Source organism: Pinus tabuliformis, chromosome 1_2 (assembly GCF_031772625.1).
Source record: "Pinus tabuliformis cultivar Carrire ecotype Pingquan chromosome 1_2, CPIR1, whole genome shotgun sequence".
In the NCBI taxonomy this organism is placed as follows: domain Eukaryota; kingdom Viridiplantae; phylum Streptophyta; class Pinopsida; order Pinales; family Pinaceae; genus Pinus; species Pinus tabuliformis.
The window spans coordinates 741,086,892-741,108,919 of NC_142298.1; the positions used below are offsets into that span (position 1 = coordinate 741,086,892).

The window sequence follows — 22,028 nt, forward strand, 5'->3', positions numbered from 1 at the left end:
GCAGCATTGGAAGTCATTTCTCCAATGAGAGGCCTTAAATGTCCACCCTAAGGCTAGCTAGGGAAGATTTGGAGAACTAATAAATCCCATGAGCCACTACAAAATTCAAGGCGAAGGTAGAAGCCTTGTGAGCTTTGACAAGAGCCAGGATGAAGGCGCTGCTAGTGGATACCTAGTGAGCCATGTGCAAAATCCAAGGCAATGTCTTGTGAGCTCTTTGAGCAATAGTCAAGACTCAGTCTAGCAAGAGTAAGGATGAATGAAGAAGTCATGTGAGCTAGTACTGGTATGATGGACTCCTTGGCTTGTTGTGATGTTACTACCTAGGACCTGGCCCCTCCTAGGCTTACTCTAACACGTGTCCAAGTTGTAGTACTAAACGATCACATGAAAAAGACCTTCTTATTGTTATCTTAAACATAAGTACTTAAATGTAATTGCAGGTGAATGGACCATGTTGGTTGAGAGAGTGATAAAATGTCTATGTAAAAGCCTTGAGTCATGTAGAAGTGTTCGTCATGTAAACTCCTATAGCTTTAGTGACTAGTTGAGATGTTATAATGTAATGTTATGATTTAAAGGCTAAAAGCCTAAGTTTTCCTAAGTTTATAAAGGCATTATTATATTAAAGATGTCAATGTAATCCCCTCCCCCATGGAGTCTTCTAGAAGGAACATGAAGCTTATTCAATGTCAATCCAAGATTAGATTTGGGCGCTCCATTCTAGCCAAGAGAAAATGATAAAAAGGACCAAGAGAAAGCAATTTTCTACACAAGTTCATTTTCTCCAATTTTTCATCTACTCTCCAAGGCGCACCTATCCCTCTTGAGTGTCCAAGGTTTCAATTTCTCAGCTGTTAGATATAAGCATTCAAAATTCAGCAATCATTTCGCCTAGATCTGTTCTATTTTCTATAGTGCGCCCAAGTAATTTTGAAATCTACTTCATAGAAGCTCAGATCTAGTCTGGGTTGCTTCAGATCTAACATCTTTGGCTCAAGGCGAGTTGATCTAAGTCATTTACACCTGCATGCAAGAAGTTTCAAATCAGTTAAGGCTTCATTTGTCTCCAGTTGTCCTCTCTCCCAGCGAACTGTACTGTAGCACCCTCAAGAAGGGTTTTGTACCTGCAAATTTGTTCAAGAGCAATAAAGTAAGAAGGTCTTTGTTGGGGTTTTCTCCATTATTGGGTTTCCCCAGGGTAATCTTGTGTATTGATGTATTTGAGTATTTTTACAGTTTATTTCAATTACTTATGCATGTTGATATTTGGATCTAAAGAATTTAAAGTACTTACTTTCATATCCAACAGTTAGATCTAGCAGATCTAAGTGAACGACAAGCAGATCTTGCAAATCTAAGTGCAGATCTAAGTGAACAGCAAGCAAATCTAGCAAATCTGAGTGCAGATCTAAGTGAACAACAAGCAGATCTAGCAAATATGAGTGTCTAGAAGGCTGAAAACCTCAGTTGAGGTGTCTTTATAAGTTTTTGATCATTTACAATAAGATGATTTGAAGTACAGAATTTCATGTGTACTTGAAAAGTTAGTGACTGCTACAAGTTCAGAATTTTAATTCTTTTATTGAATTAATTCAAGATTTGAGTTATTTGATAAAGAAACATAGGACAACAGTCATCTTGAGTGAAGAAAAATTTAACAAAACATCACTAGTACAAGAAACAAGATACAATGACAATCTCGCTGATCTAGTGCACAATCACAGCCTCTATATCGTATCTCGTCCTGTCGATCTGTTGCTCCCAATCTGCTCACTAGTTGCACCTTAGTTCATCAAGGAACAACACATAGAGACTCCAGGAGGGCTTCGACCTATCATTGCTGCAAGACTCTTCTGCTACAATGAACTTTGGCTAATCCAATTTGCTCCTCTAGATTGGCCAATACCTAAGCACCAAACTACCTCTTCTAGTAGCCTCTTTTGTCCATCAAGGAGCTACCTAGGCCATCAACCCTTCACCCAACACACAACTGTCCAATGTCCTTCTTGTGCACCTGTTCTAGGGCTACCTTGGACTCTTCCTTGTTTCCCTCCACCAACAACCAAGTTCCCAATCCAACAACCAATCAATCACTGTAGAAATTTCCCACTGGCTAGGGCTTCTAACCACCAAGTCAGCCCCTCCTCTTTTGGATACTACAGGCTACCAATACATACCATCCACTTAGCAAACAATGTCAACAAGAAGAGACTAATCATACCTCTTCTTGACCACGGGTTCTGTGCACTTAACTCTGAGATGAATAGTCTTGGTTAGGACTTTACAATAACCCCAAACATTGCTACAAAGTCCTGTGTTTATGCTCCAAGACTTGCCCCAAGACTTTGTCATACCTTCCCTTGACTGTGGTCTAGACAAATTAAGGTGCTACACCTCTTGGCCTCCTCAAACCAGGGCTATACACCTACTATCACTTCAGGAAAGTCTGCGGCCCATACCTGTAACAAAACATAGCTCCAAAATGCACCCAAACAACCCAGGTCTCCTCCCAAGTAACTCGGTTCTCTCCCAAGTGAACTCGACCTGTACTACAGAGGTAAAACATCCGTAGACAAACCCAAAACGACTCGTTCTAGCTCACTGTACTTGCTCCTTGACTTATGGTCCAAAATAGAGAAGATCACTTTGACTTGCTTACTCTTGGATGTGCTTATTTGACTGCAAACTCACCTTCTATTTATACACAATACAAGGGCTTCAACGAATTTCACAAAGAGGGCTTGCCTAGCTGTCATAAGGCCTCCAACCACTAGGTCGACCTTAACCAAGCCCACCTATTAACTTCAAAAATTAATATCTCCTCAAGGACAACTCGAAAATTGATGATTTTTGTTGCATTTCATCTCAACGTCCTCTATCATCTCCATCCATCACATGTCCAATAGGCCTCATGGATTCACACCCACATGCTTGGGTGAAAAGCCCACACCTTGGGTTCCAAGCCCACAATGTCCTATTGTGGCGCTCCAACCTTCAAACCCCGAACTCTAGGGCTTGGAGTATCTCCCAAGCTATCAAAAATCAAAACTTCCTCTTAGCAAGGGAGGTACTTCCAAGACTAGGAAGTAACTCATCATCATCATCACTACTCGCAACACTCGCCCAACACCTGGCGCTCACCACTGTGGCAATCCCTATAGTATGAACTACTCCTTTCTTGAAAGTGTCACTATCACTAGAAGCATCCTGCTTCTTCTTTTTTTGAGATGTCTTCCACTCTCTCCATGATTCCTTCTTGGCAATTGTAGGAGCACCTTTGCTGCCCACTGACCACGTGCTCTTCTTGGGCTGCAAAGTCTCCCTCTAAACCTATTTTCTCCCTCTAGAACTCGACTCCCTTTGAGCCTCTGGAACTTGGACCTTCTTCTCTGGAACCTACACCTGCCCCTCTGAAGCCTGCATTTGCACCAGCTTCTCTGGAACCTGCACTTGGTCATCCATCTTCTTCTTCCCATGATCTATAAGCTTGCCTGTCAGCCTGTATAGACCATGCTCTCTAACTCCAATCACGACACTTGTGGAGGTAGAGCCTCTAGGCTTGAGTTTTGCCTTCCCACTCTAGAACAAGGCCTCAAACCCCTTCTGCTTGAATGTTGAGACAGATTTCACTCTATATCTGAGTCCTGGTACAAACAATACATCCTTGACTTGCATCACTTGTCCTGACTCCATCCTGAATGGTACAACTCCCAATCCTCGGATCTGCTTTTGACTTTTGTCGCCCAACACCGTGTGCAACTTCGAGTCCCACTCAGCTAGAATCTTGAATACCTCCTATGACCCTGTCATATGTTTCAACACACCACTGTCTATTGAGAAATCTAGGGCATTATTATTAGGTGATTTCTCTTCAATTAGTGGCTACTTGTGAATGATTTTACTTCTTTAGATTACGATCTTCTTTACTTAGATTATTATTGTTCTTCTTCATCAAACAGTTACTAATGCATGAACATAAATAGATAAGAGACATAGAATGTAGGCTATCAGCCAAGGCCAAAACCTCTCACTCTTTGGGAGGAAAACCCGCACAAATTCTTCTTATAGAGATTCCAATTGACGAATACCAAGACCAAGACCCTTGTCTTAGTAGCCTCTCCAGGATAAAGACAAAAGTCCTCTTGACATTCACTCTTCTTCAAGGTTGCACGAAACGGGTACGAGTTTCCGAAACGGGAAGCGATACAAAACGCGACCTCCCCAAATTTTGGAAACGGGGAAAAACGAATATATATATATATATATATATATATATATATATTAGGACATTTAAGAAATACGTGCAATCATAAAGCATATATGATACATTCTAATTTATTACATTATGATAAAATTGTCAATTGTCAATACATAAACTATAAGTCTCTAAATTTACATCACATTTACTCATGAATGATCACATAATGAAAATAGAAATATCCAAAATCAGCCACGAGAAATTTATAATTTCTTGTCTCGTGCTTGATTGGGAGTCTCCTCCTACATAGTCAAACGACCTTAGTGCTCTTGATTAAATACAAGTTTCATACCCTAGTACCCTACATGCTCTTGGTTATTGGGAGTCTCCCTTGCATAGAGGGCTTGGTTCTCTGGATTAAATACAAGTTCCATACCCTAGTATATGATAAAATCCAATGGAAACATTGCAATCCCCCCAATCCTAAAATCCTGAAAAACAGATAAGTCTGCTGGATTTTGAGTGAGATCTAAAATTCTACTTTCTCCATATGAAATCCAATGAGGGCGAAACCACTCTCAAACATCCTGAGTCATTTCATGGTAATGTTAAAAATTTAAGTAAAAGTGATATTCTCCTTTATTTTTCATTTTCATCTTGATGAACTACATATGAAAATGAAAAATAAAGGAGAATATCACTTTTACTTTAAGAATTTAACATTACCATGAACTGCATATGCCTCAAACTTCCTGATGAACTGCATATCAATGCTAGGGAAAAAGTTCACTTTTATAACTTTAGACAGGCATCTAGAAGTCACTAGGATAACCTAAAAATAAATTAGAAAACAAATTTAAAAAAAACACAAGTAAAATGCTAAAACGTGAGTCGTACGGCCGTGAAACGTGTTTCCGGCCGTATTGGCCACGTTTCAGTTTCGTGAAACGTGGCACTACGGCCTGAAACACGTTTCACGGCCCTACCACACGCGTTTCAGCGTTTCGTACTCGTTTCCGTACGGAAACGCCCTCCTGCCCTACATTTCCTGCAACATAGCTCTTCTTTCGTTTCGACCTTGCCATCACCAAGATCTTCATCACTGCCTTTGATACCGAGATCTTCATTGCTCTCTTGACTTCATTGATTCCTTCACCGAGCCCTTCTCTCTGAGATGGAAACTCAACACAGTAGTATCATCAACGAACTGTTGTATCATCAATACTGTCTTTCTGCACTTGATGTGCCACCGAGACAGGGAGACACCGAGCTTATCTTCTATCAACTTGTACACTTGACCGAATCCTTTTTACTGAGACAGTCTTCTACATTTCATCCGAATTGTTGATCAAGTAGATCCGAACTAGTCACTGTGCTCATCTTCCCGAAATCAAGAGGGATCCGAATTCCCTTAACTGTGATTTGCCCAAACTGTTCACTGTACCTTCTTGTTGTATCTATCCACCCAAAAACAGAGATTCGAACTTACTTGATGACTGTAATAGAGTTCTGAACTTATCTTCACTGCCACTGCCCTTACAAAACCACAGAGAGACTTCTGAATTTCTCACTGTAATTTCCATCCGAAAATCTCAGAGATATTCTCGGATTTCTCTGTCTGAAATGTGAAGAACCTGCACTTATATATATAGTAGTTCGTCCTATAAATAAGCCAACATGTCCATCTGAAGGGGTGTGTCTTTTCATGGAGAGCCGACATGAATTCTTCACTGTTTTGAGGCCGACTTCAAGAGCAGAACTAGTGCTTGTCGTTGGAGGGCTTTCTAGACATATTATAGACTCAAATACATTGTTATATCCCCAAGAAGGGTTCTTCATACATGACATAGACTCTTTGACTTTTAATGACCAATCCTAAGGCTCTCAATGGGAGCCATCTAAAATAAAATCACTTGCTCATGAAACCCATGAAGCAAGGCTTACAAAAATAATTTTATTTTCTTCATTACATCATTTACAAAAGTCACAATTACATGTCATTATGAAGACCGAACCTAGTTACACTTTTCAACACTGTCCACGTACCATGCAGGCTCATCAATGGTACCCTGAGAGAAATGAGAGATCAAGGCAAAGTCCTCCTCATCCAATATCTTGGTGAGAGCATCTACTTCAACCAAAGTGGCAGCACCGACGACCTACTTCCCTTTCTTCTTCTCATCATCTCCCATCTTCTTCTCCATTAGACATCTCGACAAAAAATGACCCATCTTGCCACAGTTGAAACACTTGATCTTACTCAAGTCCTTCTGCTTGCCCTTCATTCGTGTTGCAAGTACCACGTCATCGTCTGAAGCCTTCTTCTTCGGATGAAGATCCTCATCTCGCAACTCCTCTTGAATGAAGTCATCCCACAGCCTATTCCAGTCTGGCAACTCCTCTTTGGCAACGATCCCCTTGATGAAGGGCTTCCATTCCTCAGTGAACCATTTTAAAGCAATCCTCACCATATCAGAATCTGAAATAGTCATACTGACAACAACAAGCTCATCTTTGACCTGAGACAACCTCGTCAGATACAAAGTCACTCCTTCATCCTGCGACATCTTGGTGGATTTCAACTTATCCTCCAATACTAGCACCCGGTTCTCGTTCTTATTCTGGAACAAATTCTGAAGAGTCACATCTCATGTGCAGTGTTCTTCCCGGACAAATGTGGTATTAGGGATTCCTTCTGTAATATTCCTAAGGAATTTTTACAGTAAATAACAAAGCGTATATAAACAAAAAGCCACAAAAATTAAAAACATGAATCAAACCATGATTATGCACCAAAACTGCATTGCTGAGCCATTTTATTATAATATGAAGAGGGTACAATTAGGTGTTGGAAAGAGTGCACTGAGGCTTACTCAAGGCAAGCTAGCTAAGCCCAAATGAACAATAAGAAGTCCCCCTCATGTACGTTGCTGCTCTATGTCCTGGCTCTATGCTGAAATGCCCAAAAATACGTTGTTGGGTGAGAAGATTTGTTTCCAGGGCCTCCTCTGATGCTAAAAAAAAATCCAGGAAATTAACCTCGGCGTCTCCACTGAATACCCAGAATAACCCACGAAGGGATTGGGCTATGGTTGACCTTGGAATTTCAGTCCTTTTTTCCTCTATGGCTCTACTGCTAGGAAATTCGACCCACCTGTCAATCCTGCTGCAAAGGACCCCAAAAATAGCTACAAACGACAAGCAAAGGCTCTCCTGAACTCCTCAAATCTCAGGGCCAAACGCCCTTCACTCCTCAACTCCCAAGTGTGCCTCCTCCAAGCATTGTGCGCTCTGTGTTGTTGCTAGTGTCTCCACCACACAAACTCGTACTCCCACTGTTGGAAGTTGGAACAATCGGAAAAGGATGGAACTCCCTCCTTGGGTTGGCACTCGAAGTCCACTGAAGCAAGAGTTGAGATCTCTGCTCAGAGACACTCTTGCTAAACAGCACTTGCAGACTTGCCTTCAGCTCAAGCGTGCTATGTCAAAGACAAGATTTCTAAATAGATGAATGAATGACCAAAAGAGTGCCTTCCCTTCCTTTTTGTCAAAATGCCTCCAACGTACTCATGTGGGCCCACCTCGATTTCCTCCCACCGAATTTCCCTCCAAGGCATGCGTATTCTCCATGTGGGCCACAATTCTCCATGTGTGGCCCCCACGCTCCACTAGGGGCTCGATATTCTCCTCCTCCTCTAATGTTTGGGGCTTGCTTTTAATCAAAAATCGATGTGGGGTCTCTAAACCCACATTTCCTAAGTGCAAACATGAATGAAGACAAAATTTACCAAAATTGATATTTCACTTAGCAATAATGCTAAGTGGGAATATCACACCTTCACACCATCTAGGATTATCAATCTCGCCTTCATATCCAATTCTTCGTACACTTCCAGCTCCTTAGGTTCGGTTGGCTTCTTGATTTCTTTCTCGGCGAACTCCCAGATCCTGTTGACCTGCAAGACCAACTTGATCCTTTCCTTCCATGGACTATAGTTGGATAGCCCTTCCAACCTGTCCTCATACCGGAGACCAACCTGCAACTTCGACATTGTAGTGAGCCCTTCACCTACAATGTGACCAACTCCCTCTTAAGTTGTACTTCGTTGTGCACACTCTGATTCACTGGCCCTTCAAAGTAGCTCTGGTACCATGTTGTTTTATCATGATCCTGGTGTCTATGATAGAATCTTAGATTACTAACACTACCAAACCAAGAATCACAACAAAGCTACTGTGCACAGTGGTTATAAACAACAATAAACCAATCGCGTGCACACTAAGAACGACAACAACAATATATGTAACCAACGTTGTTATATTATCAGCGTATAATACAACTTTCTAGGGCTCCCATACTAGGGATAATGGCCCTCATACATCACTAGTACAAGATACAAGATACAATGACAATCTTGCTGATCTAGTGCACAATCACAGCATCTATGTCGTATCTCGTCATGCCAGTCCGTCACTCCCGATTTGCTCACTAGCTGCTCCTTAGTCCATCAAGGAACAACACATAGAGACTCCAGGAGGGTTGCCACCTATCACTATTGCAAGTCTCTTTTGCTACAATGAACTTTGGCTGATCCAATCTGCTCCTCTAGGCTGGCCAATCCCTGAGCACCAAACTACCTTTCCGAGTAGCCTCCTTTGTCCATCAAGGAGCTACTTAGGCCATCAACTCTTCACCCAACACACAGCTGTCCAATGTCCTTCTTGTCCACCTGTTCTAGGGCTACCTTGGACACTTCCTTGTTGCCCTCCACCAACCACCAAGTGCCCAATCCAACAACCAATCAATCACTGTAGAAACTGCCCACTGGTTAGGGCTTCTAACCACCAAGTCAGCCCCTCCTATTTTGGCTACTACAGGCTACCAAAACATACCATCCACTTAGCAAACACTGTCAACAAGAAGAGACTAACCATACCTCTTCTTGACCATGGGTTCTGTGCACTTAACTCTGAGATGGACAGTCCTGGTTAGGGCTTTACAACAGCCCCAAACACTGCTGCAAACTCCTGCATTTATGCTCCAAGACTGGCCCCAAGACTTCGATGTACCTTCCCTTGACTGCGGCCTAGAAAAATTAAGGTGCTACACATCTTAGCCTCCTCAAACAAGGGCTATACACCTGCTGTGACTTCAGGAAAGTCTGCGGCCCATACCTGTAACAAAACACAGCTCCAAAATGCTCCCAAACAGCCCAGATATCCTCCCAACTAAATCGGTCCTCTCCCAAGTGAACTCTGCCTGTACTGCAGAAATAAAACAGCCTTAAACAAACCCAAAACGTCTCTTTCTACCTCACTGTACCTGCACCTTGACCGGCAGCCCAAAACAGAGAAGATCACTTTGACTTGCTTGCACTTGGATATGATTATTTGACTCCAAACTCACCTTCTATTTATACACAATACAAGGGCTTCAACGAATTGCACAAAGAGGGCTTGTCTAGCTGTCATAAGGCCTCCAACCAATAGGCCGACCTTAACCAAGCCCACCTATTAACTTTAGAAATTAATATCTCCTCAAGGACAACTCGGAATTCGATGATTTTTGTTGCGTTGGATTCGTCTCAACGTCCTCTATCATCTCCGTCCATCACATGTCCAATAGGCCTCATGGATTCACACCCACATGCTTGGGTGCAAAGCCCACACCTTGGGTTTGAAGCCCACAATTCCCTATTGTGGCACTCCAACCTCCAAACCCCAAACCCCTAGGGCTTGGAGTACCTCTCAAGCTACTAAAAATAAACAAAGGATCGTTGGAAAAGGTACGTTTCGTCCTGATGATGGAAATACTAAAATACAAGATGTCTTGTATGTTGAAGGGTTAAAACACAATCTTCTAAGTGTCAGTCAAATGTGTGATCAAGGTTACAACCTCACATTTCATTCTAAAGGATGTGAGATAAGGAAAGCAGGTTCAGGAAGATTAGTGGCAAATGCAAACAAAACCCCAAGCAATGAATATATCCTCAAAGAAGTCAGGAGAAAAAAGTTATGGGACAAGTAGATGAAAGCTGGTTATGGCATAGAAGGATGGGTCATATAAAATTTGACAATCTAGTAAAACTCAGCAAGACACAAGCAATAAGAGATATGCCAAGGATCTCAAAACCTATGGACACTATTTGCAAACCATGTCAGCACGAGAAGTAGACAAGAGTTAGTTTCAAAACAAAGGAGTACTCAACATCAAAGCCATTGGAACTTGTACACACAGACCTCTGTGGACCAGCAAGAGCTCAAACTCGAAAAAGTAAGAATTATTTGGTGTTGCTTATTGATGATTACACAAGAATCACATGGGTTAATTTTCAGAATTATTTGATGTTGCTTATTGATGATTACACAAGAATCACGTGGGTTAATTTTCTTAATGAAAAATCTGAAGCATTTGAAAAGTTTAAAGCTTTCAAAGCCCTAGTTGAAAATGAGATTGAATTAAAATCAAGTGCTTAAGATCAGATAGAGGAAGTGAGTTTACCTCTAATGAACTTGATGAATTTTGCGAGAGTCATGGAATCAAGAGATATTTTTTAGCAACAATGACTCCACAATAAATAAGATTTGTAGAAAGGAAGAATAGAACTGTACAAGAAATGGCTAGAACAATGTTCCATGAAGCCAAACTACTAGACACCTTTTGGAAAAAACAGTCAGCACAACAATGTACATTTTGAATAGGTCACAAATTAAAGTGAACAATAGCAAAGCACCTTATGAATTATGGAAAGGTAGACCAGCTACAGTCAAATACTTCAAAGTATTTGGGAGCAAGTTCTATATAAAGATAAATGAAGATAATTTAGGCAAGTTTGATTCCAGAACAGATGAAAGTATTTTTCTTGGCTATGCATCTGGAAGCAAGGCCTAAAAATGCTATAACAAAAGACTGCACAAGGTTGTAGAAAGTATTGATGTAAGAGTGGATGAAGCAATACATCAAAAAGAAAAGTCACAAACAAATGAAGATCCAGAAGAGATAATCTACAGAGAACGAAAAAAGGAAGAAGAAAATAAAGAACAAGAAGAAATAGAACACCAATATCCAAAGACACCATCCAGATTTGTCCAAAAGTATCATCCAGAAATCATATTTATGGTCATATAAATATGAGAGTTCAGACTAGAAGATGATTGGTAAGTACACCAAAACAAGCAAATTTTTCTTTGCTATCCAAAATAGAGCCCAAGAACTTTACACAAGCTAGTGAAGATAAGCATTGGGTTAATGCTATGGAAGAATTGAATCAGATTAAGAAGAATGAGACATGGGAACTTGTGCCCAGACCAAAAGACAAGAATGTGATTGGCACCAAATGGGTCTTCAGAAACAAGTTGAATGAAGATGGAAAAGTAGTAACAAATAAAGCAAGATTGGTCTGTAAAGGCCATGCTCAAGTTGAGGGTACTGACTTCGAAGAAGCCTTTGCTCCAATTGCTATATTAGAAGCTATCATAATATTTTTGGCATTTGTGTGTTTGAAGAACTTCAAAGTCCATCAAATGGATGTCAAGTCAGCCTTTCTACATGGAAATCGAGAAGTATATCTTGAACAGCCAAAAGGATTTCAATTGTCAAAGCCTCAGGATTTGAGGCTTTGGTTGGCCTAGAGCTTTCACTCTTTTGAACTAACTATGTTCAACCACCTTCACCATCATTTCTCACTTGGGTAGCATTGGGAGATGGTGGAGTTTGCATGTGGTGGGCTACTAGTGGGTTGACTTGACTATCAAAGGGAAATCACAGATACAATGATCTAGGATTTGACATTAAAAGCAAGATTTGGCAAGTTTATGAACAAACTGACACCATTCAGATGAGCACAAATTCTGTATGGTTTTTTGACAGGTCAACCTTAATGTAAATTCAACTACCTAGGATTGAGGAATCCATTAGAATCGTAGCAGATAAAATTGTCCAATGGAGCTGAAATGCATTCTAGGGCTGGCTAGGGTCCAGAACTGCATTGGAAAAGCAAGGAATTCTACCCAAACAAGGCAACACCACTAGCCAGCTTTAACCAGCCAAAAAGTACTTAGGCCATCAAGGGAGCACAACCAAGGTTTACATAGCCAGGGTCCCTTCTCAGGATTTCCATAACATGAGCTGAGTCAACAAACTTAAACATAAAATGTCATTGTTTAAGCTATGTGCCACCCTTATGGTTTCCACACTTCCTTAATCCACCCTCTGATGCCCTTCTGACAAAATAACCCAAGATGCAGCTTGCCTGAAAATGATCATGCACAACTGTCATATAGTATCCAAAAAATCAATGAGAGTTTAAGAAGCAGGATTGTTACCTCATGGTACACCTTGGGAAAAAACTTGTAGGGAGTCTTGTGCACCATCTCCACTTTCCAGTTGGGTATGGTTCCTGCCAGAACAAATGCTTTTTCAGGAGATGGGTTGGCCATAAAGCCTCCCAAATGCCTTATGTGAAAAGGCCATGGCCTGACTGACCAGCAAGGCCTCAACCAATATGACAGCACAAGAAATAATAGAGGGAAGGTACAGAAGGATCACAATCTTTCAGAGCATCACCCTAACCCTCAGTTTTAGCAACTTTTTCAATTATTTTATTTTATTTATTTTTGAATGTTTTTATACAATGGTGTTATTTTTATTTTCATTTTTTAATCTTTTCCCCTTATTTACTTTCTAACAGAAACCAGGAATTTTCATTAACATTGAAGCCAGGTATTACGTAGACTTTCTTCATTATATATCTGACTAGATGATTTACCTTGTTTATTAGAGATCTGGAGCCATGAAAACTCTTAACATTGACTGCATATCTTTCATCTCAGCTGTGATGGACGAAAAGACAGTTCATTGCAAGCTTGGCCAGTTCAGAGGCTCTTTACATGAACAACTGTTCAAAAAAAGGGACTGCTTATTTAAGTACAGACATATATAAAGATCAACTAAACATAGGATAAACTTTTCCGAGTCATAGTAGATGTCCATGCTAGTTTGGCCACTCTGTGGGTTAGGCACACTTATCACTGACAAAAGAGTTGTCACCTTGGCCGGATTCATCTTCTTTTCAAAGAATAGCTGTTGGGGGTGTTCCTTTGCGTGCCCTATCCTCTTTTCTGGTTCATAAAAATTAAGCCAGAATCATTTGTTGTACTGATAACTTGCTGCTGGAGAGCTGAAGCCTGAGTGTTGATTTGCTGCTGGAGAGTTATGACCTGGTTGTTTGTATCCTGAACGTTCTCCTGCATAAGATGAATCATTCATCAGTGCCATTGATTCTTCTGTGGAGATTAACTGTCAGTACATACTATTTTTAATTGTCTGTGGGCCAGCCTATCTTGGGTATTGTTACTGTGTTGCATTATGTGGACTATTTCAGACTAATTGCTATATTAGTGTAAAATTCTGAAATTGTTGCACAACATAAATAAAGATATTTATGTTAATAGTAGTTTGAAGTGGAGCGTGCTGAATTTAAAGACACTGTTAATATTCAAATTCATTTCTGATATCATGCCGGTGTGTTCCTTGTACAATTGAATGTACTTACTATTATATTTTAACATGAGGTAAATAACTCATTGTTATTGCAGGCAATCCAATGTCTTGGTGGGAATGGATATGTGAATGAATATCCTACTGGTCGCCTTCTGCGGGATGCAAAATTGTTTGAAATTGGTGCTGGCACAAGTGAAATAAGAAGGATGTTAATTGGTCGTGCCCTGTTTCAAGAGCAATAGAGCTCATATTTTGCTGATGCTAGGTTGATTCTCTAGGCAGTTGAACAAAAATGGTAATTGGTCCGACATCTTCTATGGGATGCAAAATTGATGAATCGGTGTTGGTACAAGTGAAATAAGAAGGGGATGCTAATTGATGATGTCCATTTACAAAAGCAATAGAGTCAATATTAAGGTGATGCCATGTTGATCTTACGGCATTTGAACAAAATTTATCATTTGTAAGTAACAATATCTGTTTTTCTCCCTTTCATTTATAAGTAGAATGGCAGTGCCAACAGGCATTTACATGAAGAAATTCTTAATGTAAAAAATCTCAATGGCAATGATAAATCCATACCCATTGGTATTTGGAATCACTTTCAGAAGGAACTCATTATTGTCAGGCAATAATATCAATCCCACAATTAAGGGGAGATCTCTAACCAAAATGTAACTAGAGTTTGTAGCTTCATGTTAATACTCTTCCTTCGGAAACTATTGAAGTGGACCCAACAAACTTGATGGTTGCAGTGCTGTTTTTATTATATCTAATTTATTAAGAGAATATGTCTAAACTGTATCAAATCCCACAATTTTCAAACGATTCGAGAATTATGTCTCTTTGACGTGAAAAATAAATTAGCAAGAATGCTCAAATCTACAAAGCAATTAAAGATGCCATTTCCATATTCTGGACATTACTGGTACTAGTTTTGATCACTTTCTTGGGTGCATGAAAACAAGATATCTCTACACTTGGTTATTCATTCCTTAGTTGCAGAGAAATAGGATTATGATAGCTTATATCCTTTACAAATGGCAATCTACTTTTGAATGGGGAAGCATAAAATGATTTGATTTAAAGAAACATATATGTATCTTTTGGTGTGTAAAATAACTGATTCTATTTGATGGAAAATTTATTGTTACTACACTACAAGAGACGGGTGGTTAGAGATCACTAATCAAAACAGTTATAATATGGAAACCAAGTGTATTCTTACCCATTTAATGCAAACAACCGTTTACATGCAAAACAAAAAGAGTAATGGAGCCTCTTAAAGAAAAATAGAGATAAAGTCCAAAAGCCTTTCAAATTGTAATACTAAGGAAAAATTAGCCTTTCAAATTATCATCCATAATAAGAGGCAATGCAGTGAGTGTTAGTTATTATGATTAACTTCAAAAAATACGAGAGTTGGATTGGCCATTCATGTTGTTCAGAGACGGGGCTCACTTTCAAACTTTTGGAAAACGAATCTTTTTGTAGGAATTCTAATCAACCGTCCTTGTGAAGTGGCTTGATGTTATTAAAATGGTCATAGCATGCAGTTTGCCTTAGAATTCTCTTGGCAAATTGGGATCTCCAGAATGGTTGTCAATGGATGAAAGAAGGAAGGCTCACATTGTTTAGATCTAAAAGGAGCTTGAATCAATGACTACCTGCCCCAGTCTCTCATGCATTGGTGCAAGGTGGACCAGACAAAGGAGCTCCATTGGGAGATTCACAGGTTCATGGAAGATGACGAAGTATCTTTTAGGCATCTAATGGGTCTTTATATTATTTTCAGGTGGCAATTTCATCACCTCTCTACCCTCAAAATGCATGAACACAAAACATTGGTCAAAATAATAGACAGTGAAATAACAACAACAACAACATTTGGTCCATAGAACAGCATTATTAAGATCCTTAGTTCTCATTCTATACTTTTATGTGTTTGATAGCTAGCCTTTATAACTAATATAATGATACTAATTAAATATATCAATCCATTTGAAAAACATGCATAACATCTTTATAATATATACTTGTTAGATATTAAGGTCCTCCAATTCTTGTTCTCTTTTCCAATGTTAGGTTTTATTGGTTCAACTAGCTTAAACAATCGTCCAATAGATGCAGAACATAATTGTTTAGAGCAAGGAAGTATCTTTCACATGGTTAATATGCTCAACCACCTAGAAAAAAATCAAAGTTGATTGTTTAAACTTGAGACGCCAATGTACAAACCCAAAGTCCCCATGTTCTATGGCTCCTCTCATACAAGTTTGCAGATGAAAGAAATCACTAAAGAACTTAAAAATTGTATACATCTCTAGCAAAAATTTATGAAAATAGCCATTATAACTTTTATAATTATTAAAGATCAAAATCATGTGGAGTAGGCAATTCGACAAAGAGGTTGAACATGATTGAGCCAACACAAAATCCAGATCCCTCTTCTGAATTCCTCAAAACTTAATATAGAACTCGAATGATATATAAAGTAAGAAAATGGACATTATAACTTAACTATCAAGATTCAAAATCTTTCAGGGTAGGTAAATTCAGTGTAAAAATTGAACACATGGGGTAGGCATAAGATGTTGTGCATGGGACCATTGTTTTATCATTATTTCTTCTACCAATGTCTTGGTTAAAGGGAGAGGTATGGTGTTGATTTAAATTTGGAGTTGTCATTAGGGGAGTTTTGAGGTAAAAAATGGGCCTCCTAAGGAAATTATAAAATAATAGTGGAAATAATAAAATAAGATTTGATTACATCATCAAATTTTAGAGGGAAAAAAGAAGAAAAAAAATTTCGAACTCGTGTTTTCAACTTATCTCTTAATTGGTTTACTCAAATTTTGAGCGGAAACACTTGTTGGATGCATAATTTGATTCCACATCCAAGCATTACCCATGTTGCATACTTTCGATGGACCCTGCTACATGGAAAATGAGAAATACATTTAAAATGTGATTGCAATCATGCTTTTTCTTGTATTTATCATTTTTTGTGTAGTAGGGTCAATCGAAAATATGCAACATGGGTATTCCTTGGACGTGAAATTAAATTTTTCATCCAATGAGTACTCCCACTCGAAATTTGAGTAAAACCTTAGAGAGATAAATTTAAAATACAAGTTGAAAAAATAGTTTTATTATTTTATTATTTTTAATCTTTTTACTCCAAAAATGGTGAATCATCCCCCATGGTTGACATCATCATCTTGAATCCTATTGGTTCTTATAAACTTTATTTTGGTTGTATGTTGTTTTTAGGAGGCCCATCTTAGACCTCAAAATTCCCCTTATGAATTTTTTTTGAAACACGCATTCAAGCATTTAAAGGGTTAATACTTCAATGCTATACTCAACATATATATAGTTCTTAACAACTTGATCTATCGTTGTCATAATTTCCTAAGCTTGGATCATTGGTTTTTATGGATACAATCTGTCGAACATACACATATAATTAACTTCCCCTCAATAATGACAATTTTGCAATCTCTTTGTGTTATGAATGAGAAGAATATGCCATTTATATCTGGTGCCCTAAAGTGTCATTTATAAAATCAAGGCGTTGATTTCTTATTTTGTATGTGTTGTACATTCTTTTAAGTAATTAAATCCCTCATCTTGTTGTCCATAATACTTCACTACTATACTCAACATATATACAATTCATCTACCATTGTCATAATTTCTTGAGTTTGAATCATTGGTTTTCATAGTTGTAATTTTTCAAACATACACAACAAATATAAGTAGTGTGCCTTTAATAATGACAAATTTTCAAGCTCTCAAGTGTTATGAATCAGAAGGATATACTATTTATATATGTTGTCCTAGTGTGTCATTTATAACAACATGTTATTGATTTCTTGTGGTATATGTGTTGTACATTCTTTTAAGCAATTAAAGCCCTCATCTTGTTGTCCATAATCATAACACTTCTAGCATATGGTGTCTCTAATATTATGGTATCTTGATGACTAAGGGACACATTTTAAATTAATATGATCCTTGACATTGCACCTTATACTTGTATCATTATTGTGGTTTAAATTTTGGCATGAATAGTATTCAAGCAAAAACTAAGTCCTTCTAGTGGATATGGTTAATGAATGATACTATATGTTCTTTTGCTTCCATTTTTGTATGTGTGCTTCACATGGGAATAAACACTTGAATGGTTGATGCTTCTTTAAACAAATCCCATTCCTTTTCCCAAGCATAATAACATTTCATGAACAAGCACATTTGTCTAAGCAAATCACTATTTAAAGTAGGTGGTTTGATAACATACTCATTTGGTTAAACTTGCATTACATCCTAAAACTGAGAGTTACAAAATTTCTTTAGTCAAGTCGAGTTTGAGAACTGATCTCCCTGTTCACCAATATAGCTTGATTGGACCCTTTGGGACACCCACCTTAGGTCAGGAATTTCCACCTCTTAGCCTTAAAATGAGAGGCAACGCCAATGAGGTAACAATGGGTGGCTTGCCTAACAATTGCTTCTAGGCTCTCCTACAAAGTTTAGGACTTTTACTTTAGAGACAGTTTGAATAATAACACTACAAAAGCCGGTGTAAAATCCAATCCCCCTGCTCAAACTGAATTGTAAAATCTAGGTTCCACCCAATTGTCTTTCTTTTTGCATGTGAATTGAATAACATCCAACAAATTGTAATGAGTTTCTGAAGAAAAAAATGATTGTCACCATCAATTCATAAATATGACTTTTGCTATTATGTGAAGTGTTGACGGTGCTGGACCCACCAACATGTCAGGGGATCTCCCTGGTAAGAAGTCCCAATTATACCTCAGACCATTTAGTGTAGGATTCCCAACAGTGGGTTGTATGGTATCACCTTGACTGCGGTTTTTCACAGAGGCAAGTAAGATGTCCCTGTTGGTAGTAAGGGTGTGACAGTTGAAGCAAGTCAAGGAAATTGCACGAACAGTTCTAACACACGAAAAGTGGGGTGAGTGCGCCCGTTGGAAACCTGTAATAGTACGCAGCTTGGAAGGGAACACACTAGCAAAGATGCATCACAAGCTGGAAAGAAAGTTAGTGAGCAATCCAAAGTGATGGTTAAGTCAATCAGCACATACATACTTATACATAATAGTCCATACATGCACACGTAAGAAAACAAATACATATATCATTTAGAGTAAGCAAGATAGTTGGAATACAATACGACATATGCATGAAACATATTGGCTCTATTATATTAAGAAGTGTAAGTTCTGATCATACAATACATCCATGTCCAACCAATAGTTCCGATAGTGGAATGTTACAGTCACAACCACCTACTCCTCCAAAGAGATATACTAGCTCTACATAGTGGAGAAGCCAAGGCTCGTTACAATATTGTCCAAGCTTTCTCTAAGATACTCCTATTGGAAGCTTCACTGACCAAAAGCCTCTACAATGAGTTATGGGGTTCTATTTATAGCAAAGGGTGGGGTGACCCTTGACATTCCCCTTTGTGACCGTTCGTCTATCCTCATGACTCTTCAACTACTTTATGACTGTTACATTCAACTATCGACACTTGAACTTCCACTTGACAAGACGTTAGATACAATCTGCACATGTACCCATGTGAGACAACATGGCTTGAGAAATGCATGCAAGACATCACTAATACTCAGACCGTTGTGGTGAGACCAACTCTGACATCCTTGTGATGGTCGATGGTGGCGAACTGATGCTAAGCTTGGTCGTCCGTGATGGTGTCCGTGCGCTCAATGGTGACATCCTGATGAAAGTGAACGCTTGCCTCTATTGCATCCAGGTACACTGATATGGCCCCTTTGTCCAACTCATTTGATAGCATGCGCATCATCACCTTGAGTGTGGCTAGACTAGCAACATATTGATGCAGTGTGTCTTTTTTAATCTCCAAGTGTGTTCTGGTGACCATGCGCATCAACTTGTCAAAGTACATGTTCAGCTCCATTCAGACTTGCTTCTTATCTTCACCTCAGTGAGTGTGCCAAATGGGTGGGATCGTATGCGTGCGCACAATGACATGCATGTTGCTAAATTTATTTGCATGCAAACAACATCACTACTTACCTTGTCTGCTCCATGCCAGCTGTTGGGATGGATCTATAACTTGTGTGGGTGCAGTTTCATCCGTTTGTGCATGTTGCGCCCCCTGTTGTACCTATTCCTGTCGCAACTCATTCTCTCGTCTGTGTAGCTCCTGTTCTTCCTTGAGTTTTCACTTCAGCAAATGAAACTCTATGTCTCTCTCTACCTTTTCACGATCTTCATGTCGCGTCGTGTTGTACTACGAAACAACCCCCCATTTATAAAGAACAATAGCTAAGGTTAGGGCTATAAATGGGGACCTTTTTAAATTTTTTGGCTTAGGATAAAAATACCTAGCAAAGCTTTGCAAAACGAACTAAGGATGAAATCCACATCGCAAATCGCACTTTTCCGCATGAATATGTTAAAACACCTTCGGAAAATTTCGATATGCGACTAAGTCTCTCGCTGCAATAACATCACCTTGTCATTTCGAAATCGCATTTCACACTTCGCATATTTCGCAAGAAACTTAACCATGCCATTAGAACAACCATTAGTGATTTGCGAAATGCGATATTGCGATATCCGCAATCACATTTCGATTGATGCATCCGGTAGCGCTATACTATATGCCTTTAAAGACCACGATGCGCGATTAAGAGCTGTAAAACGTGTGGAATAATTAAGATTTAAATACCAAAACAAATGAGTTGACAGGTTAATAAACATTTAGTGGACCAAGGAAGGATAATCATTTTCCAGGTTATGGTAGTTATAATCGAGTATCTCATTAAACCTTTCTTACGATCCAAAGTCATTTCAGAAAAGCTTTCAGTCTTAATTACCAGATATCGTCTGCGCTGATATATCTTGTCTATTTCAGGCAAGCGACAAAAGACATGTCACTAAGAAAGGTGATGCAGAAACAAAGCAAATAGATTATTGTTAAATCTGAGTTTATAGAGATGGCACATATCTTCACTAATACAGTTTGTGATGTTGGCGGAGGCGCAACAACTTGGGAAGTGATTTACAAGGGGTTGGAGAACGAGCGTCCTAAAATCACTGTTACGAGAGCAATAGCTGACTCCACAAGGCCTTCAGACATCAATGCAGAGATGATTCCTATTCTTTCCTTCATAGGATAGGAGCAAGAGCTAAAATCCTCCCCTATACAACTATGATCAGGTGGGTGATCGAAAACTTTATCATTGAAGATAGGCAGTTCAAGAATTCAAGGATAGAGCTCACAGGGTCGTGCAGAGCAGAGGATTTGAAGAAGATGTACCACATCCATGATCCGCAGGATATCTACAACAACACATTTGTGGCTAATTTCGCAAAAAATAACCCAAACCCCTTCAAGCTAATTCAGGTTGGAGAGTATTGGACAACAAGTTCAAATATGACAAATTGGGTATATATGCTATAGCCTCTTTGGCATACCCCTACAACTATGCAACGACCATGTTATGTAGATTGTATGGGCTACCCAATAATACTAAGTTTTCGATAGAATGGATTCCTCTGATTGATGCTTGTGTTAATTCCCATATCATGAATTGGCCTTCCATCCTATCTGACAACCTAGCCATCACCATTACCGAATATCAACAGAAGAAAGTCTTCTTTTCAGATAACCTCCCTCCCTTCTATTTTAGTGCCTACATTATGGATGCTATCTGTTTTTTCACGACATTTCCAACCATGGGTTGGAAATGGACCTTACAAAATCCTTACCCAATCCATCTCAGTCATAAACAAATATGGGAATCACATTACATACCTCACTTCTATAAGATATTCCATTTTGTTGTGTTGTCGCTACATCAAATGATTTTCATTAAGAAAGCCCCTAGGTTTTCCCAAGAAGCCACAACAGACCTGCTTATTGTCAGCAAGTATTTCATTGCAGAGTGGTTCACCTACATTAGGGTTTTTGGTAGCACAACTGATCCACACGTCCTTCCTTTATATGTTTCTGATAAGTTATTAGCAAGAGAGATTGCCTACACTAAGAAGACACCAGACACAAAGAAATGCCAAAATGCAAACAACACAGCTGAGTCTAGTAGGAAGTCAGCTGAGAAACAAGTGATAAGCACCCCGACTACAGAGATCAGTTCAGAGGCCAAAGGCAGTTGTTTGGAGCAGGAGTGGGATCAGTTTAATCAGAAATTGCAAGGTACTCCCAAAGCCTCAAATACCCAAGAAATATAGGAATGTAAAACTCCTCTGCATATTCATAAGGATACAGATCCCAAGTCTATCGGT

At 39.1% G+C, this 22,028-nt stretch overlaps 1 protein-coding gene across 4 annotated transcripts in view; it reads left to right on the plus strand.

Annotated features, from left to right (window-relative positions):
- Window positions 1-14,304, plus strand: part of IVD (isovaleryl-CoA-dehydrogenase) — a 262,374-nt gene extending 248,070 nt beyond the window's left edge. For all 4 annotated transcript variants that reach the window (XM_089395878.1, XM_089395880.1, XM_089395879.1 and 1 more), the window contains one exon: window positions 13,799-14,304. In XM_089395878.1, the coding sequence (XP_089252004.1) occupies window positions 13,799-13,945 (147 nt within the window). In that variant the 3' untranslated portion in view covers window positions 13,946-14,304. The remainder of the gene's footprint in view (window positions 1-13,798) is intronic.
- Window positions 14,305-22,028: the final 7,724 nt, after the last annotated feature.